This window comes from Parasteatoda tepidariorum, chromosome 5 (genome assembly GCF_043381705.1).
Source record: "Parasteatoda tepidariorum isolate YZ-2023 chromosome 5, CAS_Ptep_4.0, whole genome shotgun sequence".
In the NCBI taxonomy this organism is placed as follows: domain Eukaryota; kingdom Metazoa; phylum Arthropoda; class Arachnida; order Araneae; family Theridiidae; genus Parasteatoda; species Parasteatoda tepidariorum.
Genome location: NC_092208.1, coordinates 22,366,425 through 22,384,267, shown reverse-complemented (window position 1 = coordinate 22,384,267; position 17,843 = coordinate 22,366,425). Strand labels below are relative to the sequence as shown.

At 26.5% G+C, this 17,843-nt stretch overlaps 1 protein-coding gene across 1 annotated transcript in view; it reads left to right on the top strand.

Annotated features, from left to right (window-relative positions):
* The first annotated feature begins 3,762 nt into the window (after positions 1-3,762).
* LOC139425621 (neurotrimin-like) overlaps positions 3,763-17,843 on the top strand; it is a 54,442-nt gene continuing 40,361 nt past the window's right edge. Inside the window, exon 1 of the mRNA XM_071181012.1 lies at positions 3,763-3,982. Coding sequence (XP_071037113.1) covers positions 3,904-3,982 — 79 coding nt within the window. The 5' untranslated portion in view covers positions 3,763-3,903. The remainder of the gene's footprint in view (positions 3,983-17,843) is intronic.

Sequence of the window (17,843 nt, the reverse complement as noted above, 5' to 3'; positions counted from 1 at the left end):
TATATGTTTATTCAGAGAAAGTACGTTTTTGTGTCTGATTTCGTAACTTAATTAATAGTTAGCACTAATTAATTAGCATATTTGAGGTCACCCCCAGGAACCATTAAGATTGACACTTAGTTCGTGAAAATCGGATCATTAGAACGAAAGTTATTCAGGGTGATATCTTTTTTTTTTTGCGGACTGTACAAACTAATTGAAAACGAAAACTCATCTTATCTCCTCAGTTAGTGGATAGTAAAGAATTATATTTTAATTAATGAGCAACAACAAAAAAATCTCGAGTTTTAGTTTGTTTAATAATGAAACTGTAGACCATTTAAATTAATCACAATTTAAAACCAGGTCTGCTGCTATGTAAGTCGGAAAATGCCTTATTTTCGAAATTTTTGAAATTAAATATTATTTTTATGCTTAGAAATTTAATGTATAATATATTCTTTAAGAGATAACTTCTTTTTTTTGGAACACTTTTAAAGACTGCAATTTCCAGAGGGGGTTGATAACAAAGAAAGGGTGACTGTTTTGAAAAATTGACAACTAAAAAAGCCAGACTATAAAAGATAGTGCTATTAATTATTTAATAGCACTATCTTTTCTTTTCGACTACCTATTATCTATTTTTTTTTAAAAAATGAGGTGCAATTTACTATGTACACAATATAACAAAAAAATCAACGCACCAGGAAGCAATAATCCGATTGCTTTGAAATCTCGTATGCATGAATGTTTTGAACAGAGGGGGGGGGATCCTGCCTTCACTATTGCACGCCACACCGGCCCTCAACAAGGCATTATGGTCTGGGATGCCATTTCCTTTGACAGCCGGACCCCTTTGGTCGTAATTAGAGGTACATTTACTGCGCAGCGGTGCGTCGACGACATCCTAAGACCTGTTTTGCTACCGTTCCTTTTGCAGCCACTGGGCTGGTTTTTCAGCAGGACAATGCTAGACCACATACGGCACGTGTTGCTGTGAACTGTCTGCAAACTTGTCAAACTCTTCCTTGGCCGTAAAGATCACCAGATCACTCCCCCATCGAGCATGTCTGGGATATGATGGGAAGGTGATTATATCTGGCACGGAATGTTGATGACCTCGTTCGACAATTGGATCGAATATGGCAGGAAATACCGCAAGAGACCATCCGGGAGCTTTATCGGTCTATGCCAAGCCATGTGTCAGCTTGTATCCAGGCTAGAGGAGGATCAACACCTTATTGAACTTGTTACTGTAACTCTGCAATAAATTATTCAATTGTTCTGAAATTTTAATCATTTACTATAGTGTACATTGTCTTCCCATCGACTAATTTTCGTTTTAATCGGACAACTCCTTCTTGGTGCGTCGATTTTTCTGTTATAGAGTGTAGTTTAACCGCAATGTTGAAAAGGAATTGTTCAGCTCAAATGTTATTAGAGAAAAAATTTCAGAATGGGAGGAAGGAATGTGCATTAAAATTACTCTAAACTGCATACTGTTTGCGTATTTTTTTCCAATAGAAACAGTTTTTTCAATATTTAAATATTTAAAATGTATACTAATTCTGACATCGAAGTACTATTTAATTTGATATCCATTTTTTATTTCCTTTATATAACTGCATGTGTGTAGCTTGCTTCCATAGTGGCCGCACCAGTTACTTGCTTCAAGAAACCCTCCAACGTTCTCCCTTGAAATATTTCATGCCAAAACTTTTGTGGCTATTCTGAAAATATTTAGTTCTATTAACCTGTAAGCTATGCAGTGAGCGAATTCTTGTTGCTATGAATTTGAATGGGGGATATCATTTATCATTACAGGCATGTGACGAGCAAATTGTTTTTAGTAAATGTAATGCATCTTTAATGCTTTAACGATTTTCCACGATCACCCAAAATGAATCAGCTCTATATCACTATTAATTCTACTTTTTTAGAAAAAACTTATTTTCTTTATTTCAAGTGTCATTGGTTTTAAACTGTATAGCTTTGTTAACGCAAACGAAATAAATATGTGTTTTTAGATAAATTTATAAATACCAATTCCATGACTTATCCCTTACATGCCATCTTCTGTGATCTTTAAGTTAGCATGACTTAGCGGATGACAAAAAGCACCTGTAATGTCTTTTTTGATTAAATACAGCTGTAAACTAGAAAACATTGCTGCTATTATTTCATAAATATTATTTAAATGATTTTCAAATTTAAAATTCTAAATTGCTAATCGTTTTAATTATGAAAATTCACAAATATCATTATAAATGTATTGAAAGAACGAAACTAAGAGAGTAATAGTAAATTGTGTGAAAAGAGTATTGTATATTATTTGATATACCCATTTCTTGATAAATGAAAATAAAAGCATTGGCATGCATTTATATCCAATTATTTAATATTTTTCTTTTGCATATTTGTAAATCTTTCATTCGGTAAATAATATTTTTAAGTAACATGTTTGTTTAAAATAAAGTTTCTTTTTCTTTACGTTTTGAATATTTTTTTAAGTAATGTTTTTACTAGTTTCTAATACGCTGCGCGTGTTAACAGTCGTCTAAACCCTTCTCAACACATTCTTCCTTTCTTTCTATAAATTTAACATGTTTCCAGTTCTATCAAATTACCAAAAAGCATAGTGTTATTTTTTTTTATTTTATTTTTTTTTCAAACAAGGTNTTTTTTTTTTTTTTTTTTTTTTTTTTTGCTGAAGTGCTTTGGTAATAACTTTTGGAGAAATTAGCAATAAGATGTTATTTTATTGCCATACATTTTGATAGTAAATTCAATAACTTCACGTAATTTTAAGAAACTTAATGTGTGGCATAAAAACCATTTGTATGATTAAATTCACTTCCCAACTTTGTATTTTTACTAAATGTTTCTTAATAAGAGCTATACTTTTGAAATCAAGAATTTCCGGCTAACCTTTACCATACAAACAGAAAAAAAGACCACATAGTTAGTTTAAATATCTAGTTTTTTTTGCAATAACTATACTTATTTTTATTCATTCATTTATTTTTTTTCTCGAAATGTTATTGGTATACAGTAATTTCACAAGATTTTTTCTTCCGTTTTTATATACCAATATTTTTTCATTTAGTCATGTTTATAAATACAATAAAAGGTCATAGTTCTGTTTTAGATATGTTAAAATGAACTTTTTCGAGCTATAATATAACTGCTATAATTTACAAAAATAATTAAACTTTCTCTTAATATCTTGCTTGTACTAAATAATATTTTCATCAGTATACCCCTTAAAATTCCTTCGCTCAACATAAATAAGTTTTTTTTCGTAAACAAAGTTTTCACAATCAGAAGCAATCGACGTCTTATTCGCTCTAAATTTTTATACTTTGTTTGACCTGGATCGATGAGTGACTTACAAATCATAATATTTTAAAACAAAACAATATTTTTGGAACTGAATTCCTCTTCCAGAGGGATTCAATTTTGGAAATTGTACAACATACTTTGCGCAGTCTCTCACCATTTGGGAGGTGGACATAAAAGCACGTGCGCTTGCTGCATCCCCATTAGCTCATCGGATGCCATCGAACCATAGGAATGTATTCTTCAACATCACTCTTCCTCACTTCTCAAGTGAGAAGAGAACTTACAAGTTAAGGGTGTAAAAAGAATTCCTCTTTCTTTTTCTAAGTTTCAGTTGCATCGTGACTTGGATAGCAGACTGTATTAACAATAATAAGCTTATTATCACAATATCAGAGGTTTTTTTATATGTTAATAAACGAATTTGACTGAAAATAATGTGCAAATGTTTATTATTAAAATGTTCCGTTTATTGGTGAAGTTGAAATGTATATTTTTAGACTGAAAACTTATATTTTATCTTGATCTGTACAATACTGAACTACAAAGAAAATGAAAGAAATCCCATAGATTTAATTTTTCATTATGAGGATGTGTCTAACCTCACGTCACTATATTCTTCTTTATTTTGGTGCAGCTTTAATACATGGAATTTTACCCAATGGTAAGTTTATAATTTTATTAAATATCTTTCAAAAAAATATGTTATTTAAACATTCTTTGCCTTAGTCACTATTGTTTCACAAAAAAATAATTGTTGTCACAAAATATTTGATAAATAGCACTAATAGATAAAAAAAAGCGAAGAAAAATAAAAAATTATACCACTAATTTTCTAAATAAAAAGAACTTGAATGTTCTCATATAGCAATAAAATCTTGTCATAAAGCGGAATTAAAATTTTAAAAAAATGTATAGTATAAAAATAGCATGATTTATCCTTTAAAAAAACGATTAACATGTTTTTTTACAAGATAAATTAGTCATACAATATGGGCCTATTTGAAAATTTCATATCCTTTGTTAAGAAATATTCAAAAAGTCTTAAGCCAAGTGTGTACAACAGCAATCCCCTAGAAAACTGTAATAGAATAGTGAAATTTAGAAGAAAAACAAATAAGATAATTTACGCAAAAACGAATTATAATTATGATAAATCATGAAAATATTTTTATAATGAATTCATTTTTGAATAATGATTTACATATCATATTATATGAATGAACATTAAATATGTGTAATTCAGTAAATATTTACTATTTAATAAAAGTTAAAATAAAAATCTAAACAAACGTCTGAGGAAAATGAATATTTTTATTTAATAATAAAAAATAAACTATTGTTTGCCTTTGATATACAATAGTTATGAGTTATTTTAAAAATGTCGTACTTAATTTTTTTTTAATTATTAAAGACAAATATAGTTATTATTAAAGTCAAATGAAAAATTTTTAAGATTAAAAACAAATTATCTTTTTTATCTAATTTTTATTGCTAATACTTTTTCTAAATATTAATATCTTTTTTTCTCTTTTAGCATTGATAATTTTTAATCTTTCCTAGACATTAGTTAATGTTCAATTATGGTCGTGATAGTTAATGCTCATTAAACTTCTTCTTTACTGGAATACAATATAATATTGCAGTTTCTAATAATTTTTTTAAAAAAAATTATAAACGATTTTGAAAATAGTTATAGTTAAAAATAATTTCATTTAAAACACTTTTAAAAGCATTATTTATATAATACGTTTTGAAAGTTGTTAATAATTTTTTAATACTAATTTTTTATAATTAATTTATTAATTAATTTTAATTTTTTAATATTTTAACAATCATAATAAAGTTTTTCATAATAACTATGACTCTGTATCGGTTATATTATATTTATAAGTTTTATTTTGTACAAGAAACAAGAATGTTAGTATGAATGATGATAATATAATTATAATGTTAGTACGAGACAAGAATATACGAAGATTAAGTAAACTTTACAAAATAAGAGGTTTTTATGTAATTATGAAAAAGTTATCATATATTAAGACAGTTACCTAATTACGCCAAAAATTATAAANATTCCTTCGCACAACATAAATTTTTTTTTTAAAACAAAGTTTTCACAATCAGAAGCAATAGACGTCTTATTCGCTCTAAATTTTTATACTTTCTTTGACATGGATCGATGAGTGACTACAAATTATAATCTCTTAAAACAAAACAATATTTTTGAAACTGAATTCCTCTTCCAGAGGGATTCAATTTTGGAAATTGTACAACATACTTTGCGCAGTCTCTCACCATTTGGGAGGTGGACATAAAAGCACGTGCGCTTGCTGCATCCCCATTCGCTCATCGGATGCCATCGAACCATAGGAATGTATTCTTCAACATCACTCTTCCTCACTTCTCAAGTGAGAAGAGAAGTTACAAGTTAAGGGTGCAAGAAGAATTTCTCTTTCTTTTACTAAATTTCAGTTGCATCGTGACTTGAACAGCAGACTGTCTTAATAATAATAAACTTATTATCACAATATCAGAGGTTTTTTTATACGTTAAGAAACGAATTTGACTGAAAATAACGTGCAAATGTTTAGTATTAAAATGTTCCGTTTAGTGGTGAAGTTGAAATTTATATTTTTAGTCTGAAAACTAATATTTTATCTTGATCTGTACAATACTGAACTACAAAGAAAATGAAAGAAATCACACAGATTTGATTTCTCACTATGAGGATGCGTCTAACCTCACGTCACTATATTCTTCTTTATTTTGGTGTAGCTTTAATACATGGAATTTTACCTACTGGTAAGTTTATAATTTTCTTAAACATTTTTCAAGAAAATATGTCATTTATACATTCTTTGCCTTAGTCACTATTGTTTCACAGAAAAATAATTGTTGTGACAAAATATTTGATAAATAGCACTAATAGATAAAAAAAAGCGAAGAAAAATAAAAATGTATACCACTTATTTTCTAAATAAAGTAAACTTGAATGTTCTCATATAATAATAAAATCTTGTCATAAAGCGGAATTAAAATTTTAAAGAAATGTATAGTATAAAAATAGCATGATTTATCCTTTAAAAAAGCGATTAACATGTTTTTTTACAAGATAAATTAGTCATACAATATGGCCCTATTTGAAAATTTCATATCCTTTGTTAAGAAATATTCAAAAAGTCTTAAGCCAAGTGTGTACAACAGCAATCCCCTGGAAAACTGTAATAGAATGGTGAAATTTAGAAGAAAAACAAATAAGATAATTCATGCAAAAACGAATTATAGTTATAATAAATCATGAAAATATTTTTATAATGAAACTATTTTTGAATAATGATTTACATATTAAATTATATGAATGAACATTAAATATTTATAATTCAGTAAATATTTACTATTTAATAAAAGTTAAAATAAAAATCTAAACAAATGTCTGAGGAAAATGAATATTTTTATTAAATAATGAAAAAAAAAACTATTGTTTACCTTTGATATACAATAGTTATTAGTTATTTTAAAAATGTCGTACTTAATTTTTTTTAATTATTAAATCCAAATAAAGTGATTATTAAAGTCAAATGAAAATTTTTTAAGATTAAAAGCAAATTATCTTTTCATCTAATTTTTATTGCTAATACTTTTCCTAAATATTAATACTTTCTTTTCTCTTTTAGCATTGATAATTTTTTATCTTTCCTAGACATGTTCATTAAATTGTTGCAGTTTCTAATAATTTATAAAAAAAATTATAAACCATTTTGAAAATAGTTATACTTCAAAATAATTTGAGTTAAAATTCTTTTAAAAGCATTATTTATATAATGCGTTTTGAAAGTTGTTAATAATTTTTTTTAATATTTTAACCATCATATTAAAGTTTTTCATAATAACTATGACTTTGTATCGGTTATATAATATTTATAAGTTTTATTTTGTACGAGAAACAAGAATGTTAGTATGAATGATTCTAATGTAATTATAATGTTAGTACGAGAGAAGAATATACGTGGATTAAGTAAATTTTACCAAATAAGTGGTTTTCATGTATTTATGACAAAGTTATCATATATTAAGACATTTACCTAATTACGCCAAAAATTATAAAACAAAATTTTATTGTTTAGTCTACCAAAAGCAGGATCATAGAACTTTGTAAAAAATATTAAGTTTTTTGGTGTTCCCTTAGAACCAGATTCCCATAGAACATGTTAATACAACATGTTATTTTCCCATAGAACATGTTAATTTTATCTTATTGCACTCTAGACCATTCTATTCCTTATAAAGAACCTAAATGTTTCTGCTTGCTGCAGAAATAGATCAATGAGTTCGCATTTTGTTTAAAATTATATTAATTTGATCTGTGTTTTAATATCCCTGTAAAATATTATTTTTAAGCGATTGATTTAAATTAATATAAAAACTAAAACTGCAGTTTTTTTCTACGTTCTACGCTACTAAATATATTTTTTTATATATTTTAGAATTTAATTGAAAAAAGAAAACTTTGAACAAATTACACTTCTAAGTTTCAAATTAAATTACTTTTTTAGTAAAGTTTAATAATTTTTCCTGGTTTAGTCAATTTTCAAATTTGAAATTTCAACTAGACATAACTGGTAGTATATCCATTTTACTTTTAATGGAATTTTAAGGAAACTATTTTTGATTTTCATCTTAAATTCATTCCAAATATTTGTTCACAATATAATGCTTACATATAAATATTTAGAATTATAATATTTTTTTTCGTTTAACAGCCAGACTGTTAGTATTTCAAGATTTCAGGCTTGGGACTGCATCTAACTGATTTTACTCAAATTATATATATACATATATATATATATATATATATATATATAGATTATATATACACACTCAACAATAAGATGGAGGTTGGAGATTATAAACGGATGTAAGCCATGAACGATAAAAGGATTTACCAAACAATTGATAAGCAAAAGAAATATATTTTCATAACAGCCTTTCAATGATACTAAACTGCTGCAATAAGAATTACAGTACAGACTTTTAAATGCTTAAAATAGTTGAAATATTATAAGTGAATTACTATTGTGATTGATGAATGTTCAGAAATTATTTGAGCTTTCCTTTTATTTGCTCAATTTAATNTATATATAATTCAATCGAGGGTTATTTTAAGTGTCAGTATCTTTCAGAAGTTTCCGCAGCTGAGTGCTTTTTATCTCAATACAACACCCAGACTGTTTGTATTTCATAATATATGACTTGGAACAACAAGACTTTGATTTTAGCTAAAATGAATCTATATTTATCATTTTGTAGAAGTTGGAATAAGAAAACATTTGCGTAAATATTGAATTGTTTGTATTTTCGAAATATTTTCTCTGGGCAATATTTTTTTAGTACAACACCCAGAGTGTGTTTTTCAATGTTCTAGGCTTGGGGCATGAACACGCTGATTTTAGTAGAATTTAACCATAGATAAACTCATTTGTTGTTTCACATGTGATTATTTTTCAAAAGATTTCCCTGCTCAGATTTGAATTTTCCTGCGCAAGCAAGCACAGGTCTTAATGCATTTTATAACTGTTTATGCATATTGCAAAAAGATGAATAGTAAATTTTTGGAATAACAAATATTTCTACACTTTTATACATGCGTTATCAATGTTATATTGTTAATTGTTCAATTTGTGACCTTAATATAGTGTTTAATTGAATCATGTTTATAACAGTTCTTAACCCATATTTTACCACATTTAATATCTGTCCGTCCAATTAACCTTCAAGCTTACGGTGATGAAAATTTTTTACCTCTCCGGTTTTGGAACCGGTTGCAACTAGGCTTAAAAACAATTGATTACAAAACTATACTGTTATTTAACCATTTACAACTAGCATGGTTTCAAAACCATAAGAAAAGAAATTGATCTGGACAATAGAGCTCGGTTATGGTTGAGTTGCGTTTTATCAAATGAATCGTTTAATGTGGTTTAATTAGTTTAATAGATTGTTACCCCTATCGTAATCTATCTTATTCTAATAGCTCAAAATCATAAATTGGAGAGAGCAGACGGAATGTCGGAAACATAATGAACATAGTGTGTGTGTGTGTGTGTGATGGAATGTAGATTTGAACGGATTGGAGAAAATTTATGGTAACAGTACTGAGAAACGAACCCTTGTTCTGTGGTCCATGAGTTTGACCGATCAGCACTCTCGGCAATAATATGTACTCAACTGCAAGGAACTAAGTGGCATCATTATGTGAGCCTGTTAAGACGGTAAAATTCCGGTTGTTAAACATTATTAGGCAAACGCAATTAATGAACGGATTTTCTCACTGTTAACAGTTTGAATATCATCTTATTCATGTCTATTTGCAGTTCTGTTTAAATATGGTAAAATAACAATTATAGTTATATCGGTATTTAATAAATTATCTTAATACCCCATTTTATCATTTCTAACAATGTATTGTTTGATTGTCTTAACTGAAGCTGAACCATGGTTAAGATCAACTAAGCAGTAGATTTGTAGCAGATTTGCACTTCATTAGTCAATGTTAACATTCAGTTTTAAAAATACTTTTAGAGAAAAAAATTGGTTGAAAAATTTAGTGTTTTAATCCTTGTTGAATAACTTTGAAATAGTAAGAATATAAATAGTTTCCAGATTTATAAGCTCTTTAACTCTCTGGTGCAATCTCTCTTTTGATTGCACAACTTTACTCACGATTATGTTTTTTTTAACAGAAAAAGCCCCGCATGGAATTACTGAGTATAGAAAAATACGTACAAAAAGTATAATGAAAAAAATTACCTTCCAGAATAATTAATTGTAGAACTTCCAGAAATTGGTTTTAGTGTTTAGAATAGATGATAAATTTAATGCTAAATGTTGCTATTAGCCATTCATTTTTTTTATTTTAATAGCAAAATCCATTATGTTAATGTATATCTTACAGACGAAGGAGAAATGAAAGGCACACTTTAAAGTTTAACATGCTAAAATTGGGGATTATCAAAGGTTTGGGTGTCAAACCAGATAAATTTCAAATAATTCTACCTTTAATTGTTTAAAATAGAGGCAGCTCTTGCCTTCGGTTAAAGGAAAAAAATACTTTATATATCTTTATAAATTAATTTATATTTATTGTAGTAATCTTAATGGAAGAGTTGATAAAAAGTGTATTTTAAAATAAATTTAGATAAATTCTTGTTCTTCCCACATAATTTGTTGATGTCTTAAAAATACCAGAGACACATCATTAAAGCTTGCCAATTTTTTATAATAATAACAGTGAAAAATTACAATTATTTTAAATTTCATAATTTTGTACCCAATGGAGAACCAAAAAAATTAATAATACAAAGCCATTCATTTATCGTTGCTCTCGTTCAATCTTTGAATCAAAATTAAATGAACGCTCCATTATTTGGGGATTTTCAAAAAATTAAGTTAATTAAAATGAAAAATGTTTATCACAATTAAAGTTCTACTCAGAAAAAATATTGTTTTGTCTGGCTTTTAATGGACTCGAACTATTGTGAATGTTAATTTAAAGAAACGCAGTCTTTTTATTGTTTCTATATGCAAAAATTGTTTAACGATTATTTTTACTCAGAAAAAGAAAACAGGATTAAGTATAAATTTATTAATGAAATATTATTAAAAAGCTGACGTACATAACATGTCTTTAATTAATAGTCAATATTAATAGACAAAAAAGAATAACAACATGAAAGCATGGTTAAAAAAGTTGATTATATTTTCCTAATACAATTCAAATTAATTCCATTTCATTACAAATGAAAATTATTTTAATTACATATCTGACTAATTTTTATTCTTTTTAAATTATTTATATATTTTATTCTTTACAAATGGCTTTAAGGAAAAGTTAGAAGTTTTTTAAGCATATCTTTTTTTCCCATTTCATCCTTAAACGGCTTTTTTGTTAGTTCCAACTATGGGAGCTATTAATTTATTAATTTCACAGTAATTTAAATCGAAATGCTTTGAATAGCCAAAAGAAATAACATTTTTTTTAAAAAAAATAACTCTGAAATTTAAACAGCATTTTACATCCTCAATATTCTTATCTTACATTTCACCATCAATGGTAACGGAAGAGATTGATAATTTGAAAAAAAATATGACAAATCTAAAATAAATAAAAAATTTCAAATATTTTCTCCATGGACATAAAAAATAGGAAGAGGATCATTTTGCTTACTAAAAAATCCTCATTACCAGGATATGGTAAAAGTTACAGTGTTTTTGGGTCTATGGGAGAACAGGATCTATGCCGGAGCGTTTTGGTAATGATTTTGGCTAAAGTATAATATATGATTTTAGGACATTAAATAAAATTTGGTAAATATTATTGAATTTGGTAATTGTATCATTATATTTTAAAGCATGGCATAAAAATGATTTAATCAGCTAAATTTAGTTTCAAGTTCTCTAATTTTTACTAAATGCTTGGTACGTCGAAATATAATTTTTAGAATCAGAATTTCCGGTAAACCGATATATTATGAACGAAAAAATTACCAAATGAATGGTTTATAAATACCGTATATTTGCGGTTTATTAATCAGAGTTCTATTCTTTTAAACCAGAAATGCTATTAATATAATTTTACCAGAATACTTTTACCAGAATTTTTTCTCCGTGCAAAAATTAAAGTTGAAAATCCAAAAGATCACGAAGAATTCTTTAAATTGTACTTAAAATAGTACAGTTGATTAAAATAGTTCATCCATTAAATAAAATAGAACGTTTAAAAAAATTAAAACATTAAGATTTTTACTTACAAAATAAACTCAAAAGCAATGAAAATCGGTATTCAAGGTAAAAAACCACGCATTCAAATTCAGGTTAGACTTACATACAGATACAGGAACTGGACAAAATAAAAGAAAATTTCCGTACTAATCCGGTTTTTTTTTTAAATATTTCTCAGGAAATACTTAAAGATTCCTTTCATAACTTCAGAAGTGTTTGTATCATGTAATATCTCCTACTAATTATTGAAGTTTAAAGCTTTTAAAGGCTTTCGGAACCGATAATAGATAAAGAATGAAAAATAGTGTTTTTGAACTCCCTATGCCAAAAAATATAGCAAAAAATTTTAAACTTGTAACAATTATTTCGATTATATATACAATAATTGCAGAAAATTTCATAAGCCTAGCGTAAATATTAATGGAAATATCGATATTTTTATTAAAAAAAAAACTAATTTTTTCGTCTTTTTTTTTATTATTTATTTTTTTTTTGCTGTAATTGTAGAAATATTTAAAGTTAAATAAAAAATTTTAGAGCAGTTTAAAATTAATTATGACATTTCAGCTTTAAAATTTGAAAAAAAATTGGGGAAGCGTGCAATGTATAAGTAATTAAAGTTCAATATATGAGTAAATAAGTTGTGCAATATATAAGTAAATAAGTTCTTTTATACAGTGCAAGCTCGTAGAGGGATGGCAACTAATTATCATGAATTGACTACGTTTCTGTGTAAAAGTTTTTTTTCTCTTCTTTTTATTAAAAAAAGTCGAAGTATTTTAAGTTAGCTGAGGAAATTTCAATAAGGAAAGATTCCGCTATGATTATTCCATTTCCAAGCAATCTGTAAAGTCAGCACCCTTCATTTGAAATCTAAGTTTTCAAAATTTCTTGTTGGTTTTCAAGGACATAACGTTTCTGCTGAAATTTTCCACTAGCCCACAAAGATTAAACTTAAACACTTATTGAAGTTTCTAAGGCAAACATCAATCCTGAAAAATGTGTATTATCCATCTATATTTTTTCTCATATCACAGTTCTTTAATTGATATTATAGTAGATCTGGCGCATGCTCAGTAAGAGGATACTCGGATATGAGAATATATAGTGACAGGATTGAAGAAAGTAGTCTTAAGACACTATTATCAAAACTTATTTACTTGTATTAAAAGCACAAATCACAAAAATTTCTAAAATACATATATATATANTAAATATATATATATATATATATATATATATATATATATATATATATATATATATATATATATATATATATATATATATATATATATATATATATAGTCTTGAGAGAATTTAATGCATCTATGATTAACTTGAAGTTTTTTACTGTTTTTTTTTTATTCGTTTAAGTTTATATATCAGTGTCACTTTGTGCCAATGTCACTATCAAATTATTTTGTTTTTTAATAAAATTTTAGTTACGTATTTTAAACTATTAAATAAAAAAAATTGCGCGATTGAATGTTTCCTTTTTAAATTTCTAATGGCACATTAAAAGACAATTGAACATCAAAAAGATAACAATAACTCTATAAACAAGAGCGAGCAATCCAGTAGCGTTCCCAGATAGATATTTGTTAATGTTTGTTGCTGTTGAATGTCATTCATATAACTTAAAGTTTAACATTTTCTTTAGAATCATGCACATTTAAACTATTTTTCTCCATTGTGCAATTACAAGCATGTAAAATTTTGTCTTTAGGGCTGATAACCATAAAATAAATTATTAAAAGAGGGAAAATGTTATTGATTGTTTCTCGCTATAATATTAGTTTTTTAAGTGTTTTTTTAAACTGCACAAATTTAATTTTTTTTACTCCTTTGTATTCTAAGTGTATTTAAAAAGTTATATCAGTACGGCAGTTTAAAAAAAACGTGATTTTAAAGCGATAAATATCGTCTAACATAATACTTTTTTTCTTTTTAATTCGAGACAATTACAACATTGAGAATGATCATAAAAAGTCTGTTAATTACAATTACCCTAGAAAAAAATTTATCTAGTTGATTACTAATTTCCGTTTTTTTTCTTCCTTAAAACATAATACCTTTTTATTTCTACTAAACTTAATTATTCGAAGCCAATCATTTTTGTTTCTTCTTTTGTACAATTTCAATATGCTCATTCCTTTCTTTTAGGAATAAATTCTATAGAAAGACATTTTCACTTTATAAGCTAATGATAGGGTGTCCGAACGCTGAAGTGCAATTTAAATATGAATAGCCGCAAATGACTTCGTTTTTTATTTCTATTTCAAGTAGCAGCGTAAAAAATTAATGAATAATAAATTAAAGCTGAAGTTCACTCTTCATAGCCTAGTCTGTGACTGTTTAATTAGCCACTTTGGTTTTAATTCAACGTATTATAGCTTGAAGTCAAGATTTTATGATTTTTGATTTTGTATACATTCAAAAGGACCTAATTACGATTAGACATTAAAAAAGCTTAAAATTCTACTATCTGCTTTCTCTTTTTAAAAGTACGAAGGCATTTTTAATTAAAGCATTTTTTCTTTTAATTTTTATTAAAAAAATTATTGTGAATAAAAAAAAATATTTGCGATAAAACAGATAATTTTTTTGGTTTTTTCATATTTACAGTAACTGCCTTGAAGGTCAGCTTTATTTTAACCATATAAATTTCTAGAATTTACTTTTGGAATTTTCCTTTAAAAATAAATAATTGAACCTCGTTCGAAAAAAAAAACTTCTTTTGTACTAGTTTGACCTCGCATGCCAGACCTGGTTGCAGTGTACGTTTGCTTTTAATTTGTTTTCACTTGTCATAACATTATCCTGTGCCATATGCATATTTTTAAAACGAGATTTTTTATAATAGTTTAATAGTCCAACGATAAGACGTTTAGTGAATATGGTCACTAATAAAAAATTTATTTTTGATTCGTCTCCTTATTTTCATTTGCTGTTGGAAGTGCTTGTCCCACTATTTGAGAAGATGCAAAAATAGTTTAATGACGCAAATTTAAAATTACTTAGAAAATAATCTACCAAATGTTTAAGAAAATATAGATAATAGTCGAATAGTTTTATTTATAATAAATATTTTTTAGTATGAGAAGCATTTTTGAAAAAGCATATAATTAGTCAACATTTCATTATCTCATTTCGCAATCTTACAAACTCATTTAATTTCTTTCAATTCAGGCTAATGCTGCCACACTTAAAAAGAAAATCCTAAGTAAATCCTATGATTAATTTAATTTTCGCCACACTCTTAGAATTAGTTATCGTAGAATGTCTGATTCCAAGCGAGTGTCAATGGTACGGTATTGAACGTCCAAGGAACCAAACTTTCCCATTTTTACTCTTCAGACTGGAATCTCCATCCCATTCCTGGTTGTTCATAGCAGGGCCCAAGTTTTTATAACCACTTAGGAATCACAGGCATGTTTAGACAAATATTGTAGTTCTAATAAAAAAAATAATCAATGGAATAAATTATTAGAAATATCTTCTCATGTTTCTTACGAGTGTCAAATTAATCTTTGCATATTTTTCTGTTGTTATTTGTCGAAATATATATTTTTTTAAATCGTACTTCGCGAGTAAAAATAGAAAAAGTAATGGTCATTCACTCTCATAAAAAATACGATACTTATTCTGAATATCTGCAATATGCAAATATCATTTGTTCAAAGCGTATTGGTTTACTAGTATCTAACAGAGCACATGTAAAATATTTATCTTAACAGAGCACTCGGGGTCTTTTAAGCAATAGGGGTCTTTATTTTTATTTCAAGGTATGTTTATAGAAAGTGAATAAACAAATCAGCCGTTATACTGTTCAAAGGTATTTTTATTGAATGTCTGTTTTTCGTTTCAAAATACACTCCTGTTATTTCGTTTTTTCTTTTCATTTTAAACCCGTATTGAGAACATTCGATTTCAGGAGGTATATTTATTTCAAAGATATATAGGATGCAAATCAGAATGTTATGGAACAGGACTAGAATATATATAGATATATTTATTTTGGCTCTAAGCTTTCTAGTATTCATGTATACATATATATTCCTACTAATTATNTGTTTGAAGGAACATTAAATATTACTGTCAGAGTTTAATCAAGTCGTACAAAACAAAAGTTTTTGAATTACAAATTAAAAAAAGAAGACGATTTTTACCTGAAAAAAATTTTTTTTTGCACCGTTGGTATGATAAATTTCACAGAAACGAAGAAATTAGGTATATATATATAATAGTATTATTATATTAATGCCACGATATTATATTTTTACCAATGTCAGGTTTTTCAAAAGCCTATAAAATATAGTGCGATAATAAAAAATCACTGTATATTGCAACATACCTAATGGAGTAATCTTACGCTCAGTTATACCAAATGACATCATATAATCACAGACTTTGCATAGAATAATCCTTAATAATTACATATTATGGCAATGCGCGTGGAAGAGCAGCAATATCTTCTAAGACCAAATAAAACCAATAAATTTCGTAGGGGAAATCAAATAAAAAGAAAACCACGTTTTCAAAAAAAAAAAATTCGTATTATTTATTTGAAGTTCAATTTAATCTTTTGTTATGAAAGTAGCAATTTTATTATTGTTATAAGTTCATGAACCTTATATTAAAAAAGAAAAAAAATACTAATCATAAAAAAATAACATTTATTCAATTATTGGCAATTATCTTAATTTATTTTTATAACTTTTAATTTGAGTTTGTTTCGCTTCGAAAAAAAATAGATAAATAAAAAAAAAAAAAAACAGTATCAAAATATTTTTTAAGCATTTAAAAAACTTAGTGTGACTATGTCGATGAAAATAAGGATTATTGTGCACCTTAATAAAAACCAGGTGGCCATATTTGCTAAAAATAATAATTGTTCAGGTAAATTTTTAAAAGTTACTTTTTGCAGGAATGTTCCAGGTATGTTTTTAAAAGGTAATTTCCTTAAAAATTAAAATAATGTTTCATCTGTCATAATTTAGAGGCTCTTTGTAAACTTTTGAGAATTTCTTGTAATANATTAATTCCATTTCATTACAAATGAAAATTATTTTAATTACATATCTGACTAATTTTTATTCTTTTTAAATTATTTATATATTTTATTCTTTACAAATGGCTTTAAGGAAAAGTTAGAAGTTTTTTAAGCATATCTTTTTTTCCCATTTCATCCTTAAACGGCTTTTTTGTTAGTTCCAACTATGGGAGCTATTAATTTATTAATTTCACAGTAATTTAAATCGAAATGCTTTGAATAGCCAAAAGAAATAACATTTTTTTTAAAAAAAATAACTCTGAAATTTAAACAGCATTTTACATCCTCAATATTCTTATCTTACATTTCACCATCAATGGTAACGGAAGAGATTGATAATTTGAAAAAAAATATGACAAATCTAAAATAAATAAAAAATTTCAAATATTTTCTCCATGGACATAAAAAATAGGAAGAGGATCATTTTGCTTACTAAAAAATCCTCATTACCAGGATATGGTAAAAGTTACAGTGTTTTTGGGTCTATGGGAGAACAGGATCTATGCCGGAGCGTTTTGGTAATGATTTTGGCTAAAGTATAATATATGATTTTAGGACATTAAATAAAATTTGGTAAATATTATTGAATTTGGTAATTGTATCATTATATTTTAAAGCATGGCATAAAAATGATTTAATCAGCTAAATTTAGTTTCAAGTTCTCTAATTTTTACTAAATGCTTGGTAC